Source organism: Amphiura filiformis, chromosome 7 (genome assembly GCF_039555335.1).
Source record: "Amphiura filiformis chromosome 7, Afil_fr2py, whole genome shotgun sequence".
In the NCBI taxonomy this organism is placed as follows: Eukaryota; Metazoa; Echinodermata; class Ophiuroidea; order Amphilepidida; family Amphiuridae; genus Amphiura; species Amphiura filiformis.
Window position 1 is genome coordinate 65,809,749 of NC_092634.1, and position 12,913 is coordinate 65,822,661.

The following is a 12,913-nucleotide window of genomic DNA, read 5'->3' on the forward strand; positions in this document are numbered from 1 at the left end:
CTGTTGCAGGCTTGTATGCACTAGCCCATGAAATAGTAGAACACACTTTCATTTGTGGCTATAAAATAGTCTGACATTGACATTTTCACGCGCCCCAAAAAACCGGAACAAAAAAATTATGCTCATCACCACCCCGCCACTGTTTTTAACAATCAAATTTGCTTTTTTTGAGCTTGCTGTAAAGTAAATAAAATAAAAACAAAAAGAGGACAAAGTATTGGTAAATTGTGTTTACAAGTCCAAAAATTTACTCACGTTTAGACGTTTCATCTTCCGATCGGAAGACTTCATCAGTAATGCGATGAACCAGCAACACTCCTACTCTCATCTCCAGAGTGCACAGTTCTTTGCTGGTCGTATACATGATTGAGAGTATGTCCCTTCATCGCGGTTGATAACGTTGCCCCCCGTTTCCTGATCCACATGGCTTCTCTGATCCATCTAGTTTGCTTGCAAGAGTCTTTGTAATAATCACTACCGCATACGATATTAGCACTAGATTGGTGATGCTTTGTTTTATGGGAAACAAAGAAAAAATCTAGTGAAAAAAACCCATATCCCATGTACACTGAACGGGTCAAAATTGAAGATGAAATTCCCCGCCTTGGCCTGGGAGTTCTCCTGGGGCTCGAACCCACGCTTCACTGATGCACTCGGAGTTTCCGATAGGTTCAGCGTCGCAAACCACTCGGTCACCTTGCTTATGGAGTGACATTTAATGCATTGGTAAATTATAAGTGTTTTGAGTTAGTCGTAGGGTAACAAAATGCACATGCAGCGTGAACAATTCGGGTAAAATACAGACACAACCGCCGATTTTTACCATATTTGTTACTACAACATATCACTCGTTCGTTTTTGGCTGAGTGACGAACTTTTTCTTTTACCATCACAGCTAGCTCATCGCCATTATTTGCTTTTAGAAAATGACCACAGTTCTTACGTTTTCACCCACTGAGCTACTATATTTCTATATTTGTCGCTTATTTATTGTTAGACAATAATGATCATCAATGAATTTCTCAATGTTTTATGATTTAGGATATTTTATTCATAGCCAAAACTCACGAGCATTGTACAACAGCTACTTACTTATCCATGAACTTCATTTAAATGCATGGTTTTAACAAAGGCGATTGTCACTGGCGTATTACTTGGATACATCTTACTCAAATTATAAAGCACCAGTTCTAGTCCCCAAATCAGAAAAGTTAACACAATAGGTTTTTTTTTGTCTGGACAGGTGCCAAGCGATTTTACCGTGATATACGTTCAATGATTGGATACACACCCTGGCCGTATGCAAAGTTTAGCTGGATGTTTGTAGCCCCTGTTGTAGTTGTGGTGAGTTCAGTCAAATATGAAACATACTGAATGCTGCTGAAGATGTGCAATTCGTTATCCTAGTCCATCCTTCCCGCTCTCGAAACTATTAAGCTTGATAGAAATATCAAAGCATAAACACTTGAGAACATTCCTGCAATCTTATTGGTTCTTACCTGTGTGATATGACACGATATGACGCGATACGCGTACTCGCTATTTGAACCAATCGGAGGCACATAGCAACAACGGGACTGATCGATTTTAAGCCCTAGGTAATTCCTTGTAAAATGTAGAATTTAATTTAATTAAAATTTGTAATACTTAAGATATTTTTATTTGAATTGAAGTGTTTAAGAATGAGAATAAAGATATTGTTTTTAGCCGCTGGAATGCATGATCTATCGTCTCATATAAAACGGGCGACATCATTATTTTAAGTAAAACAACGAGGCGGTTTTATTTATGACATGTTCAGAGCGTGTTGCACATCAATGGACAGCAAATGTATCCCCCTTTACTGGCACCACATATAACAATCAAATTGTGCAATTTTGCAAGTTGCAATTCTATATCTTCGAAATCTGGGACCTAAATGCAAGATGACAAAGCTCGCCTCTATAGAGCCAGGTTTATTAACAACTACCTATAATCATGATAATTATGGGAGTAGAGAGAATGGAATGGCGTGCCATCAAGTCCAGACCTCAACCGGATTGAACACAATGACCTGCAACAACGGTTTAGGAATGGAATACGAGATGGAATGACATGCCACACAACGTTTGACCAGGTTGGTGTGCAGTATAACATGTATGAGGTGCTCGACTGTTGTGGCTGCGTATGGTCCACCCCCGGGGTCCACCTGCGATTAAGTTTAGTGATAAGTGTTGGACAGAACATGGTCAATTGGCACATTCTGTTTGAGAACCCACTACATTCACAAGACATTTACAGAGCCGTGAAAAAGGTTATCGTTACAAATGTGGTATTATTGTAAAGGGAACTATAAAATTAGCTGTCCGTTGATCATGATGCAGTCATGGTCCATGGCAAAGGCGATTCGACCTTTGTGGCATTAAACCCAGTTATCAGGAAATTAATCCAGTAAATCGATTCAGTAAAGCAAATAAGCTCATGCATTCGATCACTAATGGCAACCAGCTTCGGTCGATTACCCCAGCTGCAGCGTGTGTAAACTCTAATTTGCATAGAGGCTGTACGTGAAATTATTGATTGGCTCCAAACAAAGGATTTGAACCGGTGCACGTAATCATGGCGCAGTGCAGTCCATTCAATCAAATGTTGTCATCAACCTATTTGATCGCAGTGCATTGTTATGTGTGTGAGACGAACTGTCGCGGTTGATTGCAATCAAACAAACGATGTCTTTTACTTTGCTCCGTGATGAAAATCGTGATGTTTTATTTAATCACTCTCGAAAAATGTATTTCTTTTGTAGGCCTATTACTTTGTTTTGTGATGAAAATCGTGATGTTTTATTTCATCACGCTTTAAACAAACGATTTCTCATGTATTACTTTGTTTCGTGATGACAATTTTGATGTTTTATTTCATCACTCACGAAAAATTGATTTCTTATGTATTACTTTGTTTCGAGATGAAAATCGTGATGTTTTATTTCATCATCACGCTCTAAAACAAACGATTTCTTATGCATTATATTTGTTTTGTGATGAAAATCGTGATGTTTTATTTCATCACGCTCTAAACAATAATTATAGTTACATTTCAAGAAAAAAATCTTATTAAAACGGTAGGCCCTATGTTGTTTAGAAAAAATGTAGAAAGTGATGATGATGATGATGTCGATGATGATGATGATGATGATGATGATGATGATAGTGATGATGATGATGATGATGATGTCTCCAAAAGTGTCTCGGTTTGTTTTTCTTGCCCTATATCGTGCGTATCTATTAATAAGGCACTTCAATAATCAATAATCAGTCCCGTGACGGCCTCCACTAACTAGCTACTAACTTGGGTTTATGGGCGCTGATATTTCATGTTCACTGTCACTTATTTATCAGAAAAGTGCGACCCTTTGTCAATCACCTACAGTACCCAATTTCGGCATACTATATAAGAAACTCATCATGATGATTGCCAGAGAATAGTTAAAATGTAGCTTGTACCGTTTTTTTGTGGCATCCTTCAGAAGTGAGCGGTCCGATACCAATATTTTCGTTCAAATCTCCATTCAATTAACACGGGGAGTTGGCTAGCTATGCCTTGCCCTCACTCATATTTTACAAAAGTGCGACTATTTCTGAACATCTAACCTAGCTGTAATTTTAGGTCATGTTAGAGAAATATATTTGCTAGAAGTTTGGAGAATAGCTAACATATTGGCTGGTTATTTTTCACACAGTGATGTTAACTAGGCAAGTGCCCATTCTTCCAACGTACATCATTTGTAGAGGTCACACGTCAATGGTGAGAGCACTGTGTATTGTGTATAGGAAAACGGACAGTAACTGCAGTATGTAAATGCAACTTACACAATGTGAAATAATCTGAGATATCATAGCTGCTTGAAAAACACTTCCAAACTTTGTTAAGGAGTTTAATAACTCTGTATTTTGCTCCCTGTTTAGTTGGTCATCATATTCAGCTTTGTAGACAACACTGCAGCCACTGTTGGCAATTATGTGTTCCCACCATGGGCACAAGCTGTTGGCTGGACACTGACGATGTCATCTATAGTTCCCGTGATAGGATACGCCATCCTTCATCTATGGCGCATAGAAGGATCGAGCTTCATGCAGGTAGGTTGTTCTGGAGTGATTATGATCGTAGATGAAAAATGCTTCCTGTCAAAATGACACTGCGGGGGACGGGGGAATAATTCCGTCATTAGAGTGTGCTGAGGCTTGTACGACTTAGCGTTATATGATTTTGGGGCAGCCATGTTTTGACCATTTACCAGAGGTCAAAAGGTCAAATGGCCTTGAATATTTACTGCAAATCGGTTATGACCCTTGAAAGCCTGGTCAAGATAGAGGTGCCTTAAAACATGTAAAATGCTCTCTCATTTACCTTTTGCAGTTCATATCCATTCAAAAGTACTATAACTATAACAATGGACTGTGAGTGAAACTAGGAAAATGCTCCATGTAATACTACCGCGACCGCTTAAATTAGCAACCCTTATACCATAGGTATTTACTTACTTCATGTGTACATACGGAAGCACCCGGCGACGCCATCGTGTTGTGCCCTTGAGTAAGTCACTTTATCTCGATTACTCCTCTCCACCCAGGTGTATAAATGGGTACCGGCATTCTTAAATGCTGGGAAGGTAACAGACTCGCTCTAGAGGAGGTGTAGCGATCCCCTATAGCAACATTACATGGAGAAGTCTGGCCCAATCGCCAATAAAAGAGAGATGGGCACTTCGATCACTGTTTATACAGGATCGTCTCCTTTACCTTTACCTTACATGCCTGTCTGCAGCGAACAATAATGGTAACCGAGTGGAGACTACTTACTACCTGGTAATGATATGCAGAGCTCTGGAGGGTCCAAACAAGCTACCCAAAGTGTTTATTGTTGGCTATGATGTCATCTGAATGCATATTTCCCCCATGCATGTTGTTTCTACTGATTTTTCTCTAGTACAAAATAACAAATAAAATAGATTTTGTGTAAATCTTCAGTGTTCAGGGAGGAGAATTTTTGACGATGAGTATAATTAGACAGTGTGAACATTATGGCAAATAAAGTAATACATTGTTAAATTCAATTCGGCGATTTGCTTTTTTTACAGCGTCTAAGAATATCGGTGACACCAACTCCTGAGTGGGGTCCAGCCCTCAATGAAGATAGAATTGCAGCTGGTTACCAAAAAATCAAACAACTTGGATTGCATCAGGACAATGAAGCTGGTCATGACAATATGTCTTCCAATGAAATACATATTCCATTAACTGCTACAGACTTAGATGAAGAAAAGGATCAACTCAAAACAATTCATGATATATGATAGAAAGATCACGGAGCGGGTGAACTGAATGGAAACATATTGGTCCGATCCAATTTCAATTTCAAAAACCGCCAAATTAAGTTGATAAATTATGCCGTGTTGCAGACAATGTGGTAATAAAAGTTGTTGCCAACACCAGAATTTTCTCAGCAGAGCATAGTAAGACAAGAAAATTGAATAACAAAACTTTAGCATTACTTGTAAACATAATACATCTCGTAGGAGATCTTTTCAACAGAAATCTAAACTGGGCTCAAAAAGAAACTTTTTCACAAGGTCATATCTTAAAATCCTGTCCATAATAATAAACCAAAATTGCACACAGGATTACATCCAACTGACACAACAGCAAAATGCACTGACATTGAAAAACCTTCCTGGACCACATTCACGGTACCCAACACACGAAATCTGTGAATAAGTGGAATAGCGTGGAACGATACCTGTTTCTTGAAGAAAGTGTGTCAAAAACAGAAGCAGCCCGTTCCACACTATTCGTATACTATCCATGTGTGCAGGTCAGGAAAGTCAAGAAGTTCCTTCACATTATGAGAGTCTGCCTTAAACCCTGGCCTATTTTGTGCCTATTTTTGCATTTTTCTCAAAAGTTATAGCACACTGGTGACAAGTAAGATATGTATATTATAGGGGCAAGGACTACAACTACTGTACTGAAAATTCAGCAACTCAAAGCAAGTAGTAATTGATTTATTGATCAAATATTGGTTTTCCCTCATTTTTGACTGTAAAGTGCGCTTCAGACTCCGAGTATTGTACGTACAATATTGTATGTACAATATGTACGTTATTTAATCTATTGCCATTCTATTTCCAGTAATGTTTAAGTTCTAACGAATGTATGATGACGAAAAATCGATAATATGTTACATACAATATCTAGCAGAATAAAAAGTCTGTATACTGCTTTATTCCATAACTATTGTCTGTGCTGAAATAAAATTTCCAGTGCAGTGGTTGTAGTTCTTGCCCCCATAATATACATATCTTACTTGTCCCCAATGCGCTATAATTTTTGAGAAAATTGCAAAAATAGGCACAAAATTGGGCAGGGGTGTAGTACCCCCTTAAAAGGCGCGAATTTTAGTTTCGCTCGCTCTGCGCACAATCTGTTAAAGGGAAAATTCATGAAAGCAAATTAGCTGGCCAACTTGCCAACTTGCGCATTGACAATGGTATTATACGAGGGTCATTCAAAACGTTCTACCTCCATCGACAGATCTCTGTTATCTTACGTGCCGGAAAGTTGAAATTACCCACGGTTATATTGTTACATCTTGGTTGCAATATAAAAGCTATTTAATTAAAATGTAGTGTATGTTTGTTATGATATGTTGGTTAAAGCGAATACAGATTTGGTACGTCGGAAACGGTCTAAAAAGATTGAAACTATTCGATATGCAACACATGCCACTTGCCGGTACATTTAGTAGTAATACATGATTGAACAGTGAAATCAGTCTACAAAAAAGTTAAAGTCAAACCAAAAAAACATTTCAATCTATTTTTTCATTCTATTTAGATTGATTCCTATCATCAATCGCTAAAAGATTGAAATAATTTCAATCGGTTAATTTAAGAGAGTGTTTTCTTCGAGGTATTTAAACAGTTATGGTAGAAGCACAAGAGCTCAACACTAAAGTAAACACTTTCAACATGTTCAACAGGCTCCGAAACACTAAATGATAAACACATCTAATCATTTGGGTATTATTTTTGCATTTTTATGAGCTAAACATCTTAGTATTGAAAGTTACTATATTATACATTTAGTTCATAGGGGTGTTTAATCTTTTGTAATAAAATTTGTATGCAACTTTGTCCGATGTTATTTAATTTGTCGGTATCTTATATGAGCCTTTGCGTCACTTAAGTTGCGGAATGTAGAGAAATCTTATCACATATATGAGAGTTATGCCACTGTGTGACATTTTAAGAAATTGTAGGCACCTGTGTGCATTGTATGCATCTTTGTTTGTGTTTTTGTATTCTGATTACCGTTTAACTTTATATCAGTAAACCAGCTGTGTACTTTCATTAAGATGCAGCTAGGTAAAGAACGTCAATTAAATAGATTGACGTTTAAAATGAAAACCCACCCTTCTAAATAAATCTATTTTAAGAGATTGTAATTATATGAAATTGTCATTTTATTCAATTTTGCAGTTTCTTTATTTTTACATTCTGATTAACATTAACTGTTTAAAGGTAACGCCGTTAACGTGACATTAACGAACCAGGTGTGTACTTTCAGAAAGCTAAAAATAATGACAAGTCAATTAAATGGATTTGTATTTTAAATGAAACCTACCCGTCTAAATAACTCCAACCATTTTTTTTTCTGATTAACATATTTATAAAACATAAATACCGTTAAGGGCTCTGGTATGAACGTTTCGACAGTATTTTAGTGGGACATGAGAGCACATCAGGCATATCGAATTGAATTTTGAATACGCGGAATGTCCTTCTGATATCAAATACAACTTTTATGACAAATTAATAAAATTTGATATTTTTTAAATTTTTGATATTTAACAGTCCTTGAAGTAAACTTTCTAAATCTAATGATGTAAAAAGTGTATGTAGCTGGTATGAAAAGCCGACGATCAATTGAAAATTTTGACCTTTCATATTGAAGATATACATTTTTTACATACACTTTAAGTACATATCAATAAATTTATAAAGTTTATTTAGAGGACTGTTAAATATCAAAATATCAATTTTTAATCATTTGCCATAAAATGTGTATTATAATGGCAAATTAAAAAAAATTGATATCAGAAGGACATTCTTCGTATTCGGAATGCAATGCAATATGTCAGATGTGTTCTCATGTCCCACAAAAAATACTGTCCAAACGTTTATACCCCACCCCTTAATTTGACATGGTTTACTTTCATCAAGCTGTAGCTAGGCTCAAAAAATCGAGTCATATGCACTTTCAAAATCTATTACTTTATGTAGCTATTTAGTTATGACCGAAAGAAAATGATGATAATGGTGCTCTAACGAACGAGCAATTATTTGTAATATTCTTAATTGTGTGACCAACAAGTTGGCCTTACTATGATATTGCGCCAATATCTGGAAAAAAATCAAAAAATTTATTTTTTCTTTCTATATGATAATTTTATTATTCAATTTTTAAAGCTCAAGTTTTTTTTTAAAGTCCAAGATTTAAAATGTAACTTGTGGTGTAACCCAAGGGTAAATTCTTGCACCCCTATTATTTATGATAATTATATATAAATGATAATAAATAAATAAATTCCACCAATTTATTCTCTGAATATAAACATAACATGAAATGGACAGTTTGCCAGGGAAGGGTATAGGGGCATTGATAAATACGGTATAAGGCTCTCCCCGCCACTTGGGTGATGGATTGTAGAACGACCCCCAATACCACTGTACTGGTTGAGATCAAAAATGTATTACCAAATTGAGTGATTTGTTCTTTTAAATCTCAGAAAGCGGGACACAACCGACCAACCCCACCCCTCCCCCCCCCCCCCCCCCACACCCCCCACACCCCCCCCCCCCCACCAAGTGTCCACACGCAACCTGCTTAGGCATTGAGGCCAAAGTAACTAAAATATTCCATTTGTCAGCGTACAGTGTCTTTCCCCCTAGAATAGCCCCTGCCTGTTTTCGACATTACTTTCCATTCATTCCATTATCATGATTATCACATTAGTAGACTTTCTGTAAAAAAAACCAAATCACTGGTGCATGATGGGAAATACTAGTCCGCCATTACCGGTCTGCTCTCAGCTGTTATAGCGGGCGGGCTTTCAAGCTTGTTACTCGCATTGAACAGACAAAGTTTGCAAAACTAAACGGCGGCTCTATTTGTCAACCGTAATCAACATGATCAAGGGGTCGAATATGAATCATTCATAACAGATCAATAACTGGCCTCATTTTCTAGCTAGCAAATCAGCTGGATTTGTCATTCGTTTTGCGTGCTTAGATAAGATGTATTTTTCTAGATTAAAGCCTATGTTAACCCTAACACCTATAAATACCACAAAATACCACGATGAAAACCACTGCTCATGCGTGAATCCCAGGGTCTGCGATGACGCAATCACCCGAAGTGTTAAATGCTCACGGAAATACTGTCCGGGCAGTGTTACCCGTGTAGCTACCGGTCCGTGATCGTGTGCTTGGCATGCGGGGGGTCTAAGGTTCGAATCCCGGGGGTACCAAGTGACTTCTTTGTTCATCTTCTATCCTTTTTCGTATCTTATTTAACTTCCGATATCAAAAGACAGGGTTTGGTGTTAGGGTTAATAGAACAACCCTGATTTTAGTGTCACCCCTTGGTCGTATTCACATGGGGTTTTCACTAATGTGGAGCTGAATTGAAATTAAATACGCTGAAAATGTAAATGTAAGAATCCACAAATTGACCTGGGCCTACTTCAGACTGATTTTCCTTGGTAGCATTATATTGTTTAACAACTCAATAAATAGCTATAAATAGCCTTGTTGAGATATGATTCATATTAAGTGATTCATAATCGTATTCATACTCTTAAAATTGGTAACTCCCTGAATCATGACTCTATTATTTTTAGCCTTTTCGGTCTTTTGGAAATTGTACACTGAAGCAGAAAAACCACAAACAGTACTAAAATAATAAATGTATTAACTTTTGCGCCAGTGGTTCTGCAATGTTCAAGCATTCTATACCTGCATAAAATCATGGCGAGGGAAACGTGGAACAGTAAGGCTGAATTTATCCTCTCTACTGTGGGATATTCCGTTGGTTTGGGAAATGTTTGGCGTTTCCCCTACGTGTGTTATGCCAATGGAGGAGGTAAGAAAGAATTCATTGAAAACATTTTTTTCATTTGAAATAATATTTCATATTTTAATATATTTTTTTTGTATCGAAACGCCCATTTCATACCTATTAGGGTTTAAAACAGGGGTTCATTTATGTCACAAATTCTATACTCGCATTTGGTACCCATGAAAATGCTGAACCAGTGTATACCAACTTAAGAGAGGGCCCTTACTTTTTGACATATGGGGATCAAGTACCCTCCCAAAATATCATGCTCAGGCGGCATCAAAATAATTGGTACCCATAAGATTCCAGTGATAATGGACATGACTGCCACATATAATTGCAACATAGTATCCGCATAATTTTGATTGTTGATTAAGGGCTGGGGTATGAACGTTTGGACAGTATTTATTTTGGGACATTAGAGCACATCAGACATATCGAATTGCATTCTGAATATGAAGAATGTCATTCTGATATCAAATAATTTTGATTTTTGAAATTCGCAATTTAATACACATTTTATGGCAAATCATTAAAATTGATATTTTTGATATTTAACAGTACTTGAAGTAAACTTTATAAATCTGATGATTTATACTTAAAGTGTATGTAGGAGGGATGAAAAGCCGACGATCAATTGAAAATTTTGACCTTTCGTATTGAAGATATGGATTTTTTTCCCAAAACACCCAAAAAAAATTAGGTCTTTTGGGAAAAAATCCATATCTTCAATATGAAAGGTCAAAATTTTCAATTGACCGTCGGCTTTTCCTCCCTGCTACATACACTTTAAGAATATATCATTAGATTTATATAATTTACTTCGAGGACTGTTATATATCAAAAATTTGACAAATATCAAATTTTTATAATTTGTCATAAAATTTGTATTATATTGTGATTTAAAAAAAATGAAAATTATTTGATATCAGAAAGACATGATTCGTATTCAGAGTGCAATTCGATAGGTCTGAGGTGCTCTCATGTCCCACAAAAAATACTGTCGAAACGCAATAAACGCTCATTTTGGATCCCTTAATGTCATAAAAAGTTTTATGGCCATTTCAAGAGGATCCCATGTTGCATTTAGAAGAATCAGGCTTTTTAACAACCATCAAAACTGATGATGTTAGTATAGAGTAGGCGTAAAGTCCCAAAGTTAACTTAGCATTTGAAACTCAATTCCTTACAGGAGGTATTTTCAAAACATTTTACGACATTGTTTTTCCTTCCCCATGTTCACATAATTATGATTTTTGTTCCCCAACTTTAACGTGTATCATCTTTGAATAATTTTCCCTATAGGCGCATTCTTGATTCCATATTTGCTCATAATGGCTATTGGTGTTATCCCTGTGATGATACTGGAAACATGTTTGGGTCAATTTACAAGCTTAGGGACTCTCAGTTGCTGGCAAATGGCACCTCTGTTTAAAGGTGGGTATAGTAACAATAAACATTGTTCTTTTACCAAAAACAAGAGTAACTTATGATTGATATTGTTATAATTATATAAATGCAGTTTCTGGTGAGGGTTGTTGAGTTGAATATAGACGAATCCAATTTCACGCATTCCTACACCTCAATGGCAGCCATTAGCTGGGTCCCCGTCGGCTCTATCTCACCTAAAATGTGAAATGATGCGGCCTTGGAGGGTATTTTAAACTGCATTCTATCACCCGTGTTACACGTAGACAAAAGAATGATGACAGTTTACAACACAAACGAATCTAACATCGAATTTTAAGCGTGAATTTTAATCCACCGTGGGCACTCACGACACCAGTTTGGTGCATGCGGGGACCCAATAATGGCCGACCAAATCCTGACCATGACTGGGCTCGTTGGATTCGTCTATAGCACATGTTCTCGGGATAAATTCACTACAAATTATATAAAAAGAAATGTTAATACTAGACATCATACCCCTCTCTTTATATGGTTTGTTTTAGGTTTGGGGATCGCAATGCTTATGATAACCACCTATTGCAGCATATACTACCCTATAATCATCAGTTACACCATCCGCTACATGGTTGCTTCTTTTTCCAACCCCTTGCCTTGGGTGGGTTGCAATCATTCGTGGAATACGCCGAATTGCTACGAGCCTGGTAAAGATGGCAATCTGACAACATACTCTACCAATGATTCAACAGCAGAAACAGTGACACGTGGGACTATTGTATATGAAACTATGTCTGGCTTGGACAACAAAACGGTTGTCAATAATACGCAAATCAGAGTCAGAGCCAGTGAAGAATACTGGGAGTAAGTTATAACAAGATAACTTTTTTGAAAAAGTGCAAATTCCCTAAGTTGCCGCTCCAAATTATACGTGGACACGTATGAGGGTAGGACAACAGGGTTTTATCTCCTCATACACAATCTTGCAAAAGAAAGACCTCGTAACAGAACGCGCTCATTAGGAAACGAATTTGGAGAAAACCTTCTGTTAATAAAATACTATGCTGAGCCACCAGCCTGGGTGGCTCACGCTCCAATAATTTCAGATGATTGAGCTCAGTAATACATCAAAGAATGTCTTCCAATTCATGAAAACAAATAGATAATCAGCTTATCGGATTAAAAGCTTAGAGGGAAGGTCTTGCTGCTCAGCGAGTGTTTGTAATTATCAGAAGGTTTTCTCCCAATTCATTCTCTAATGTACTTCCCGGCCCATCATTCCTATTCCTATGTTATAACAAGCGGATCCAGTGTTGCCATTATCCTACATTGAACCGAAATCCATGTGTATG

The 12,913-nt window shown here is 37.0% G+C and overlaps 1 protein-coding gene across 1 annotated transcript in view; it reads left to right on the top strand.

The window, feature by feature from the left end:
• Positions 1–10,047: 10,047 nt before the first annotated feature.
• The window catches only part of LOC140157490 (sodium- and chloride-dependent glycine transporter 2-like), a 29,450-nt gene continuing 26,584 nt past the window's right edge, over positions 10,048–12,913 (top strand). The window contains exons 1-3 of the mRNA XM_072180693.1: positions 10,048–10,181; positions 11,463–11,594; positions 12,110–12,425. Coding sequence (XP_072036794.1) covers positions 10,067–10,181; positions 11,463–11,594; positions 12,110–12,425 — 563 coding nt within the window. The 5' untranslated portion in view covers positions 10,048–10,066. The remainder of the gene's footprint in view (positions 10,182–11,462; positions 11,595–12,109; positions 12,426–12,913) is intronic.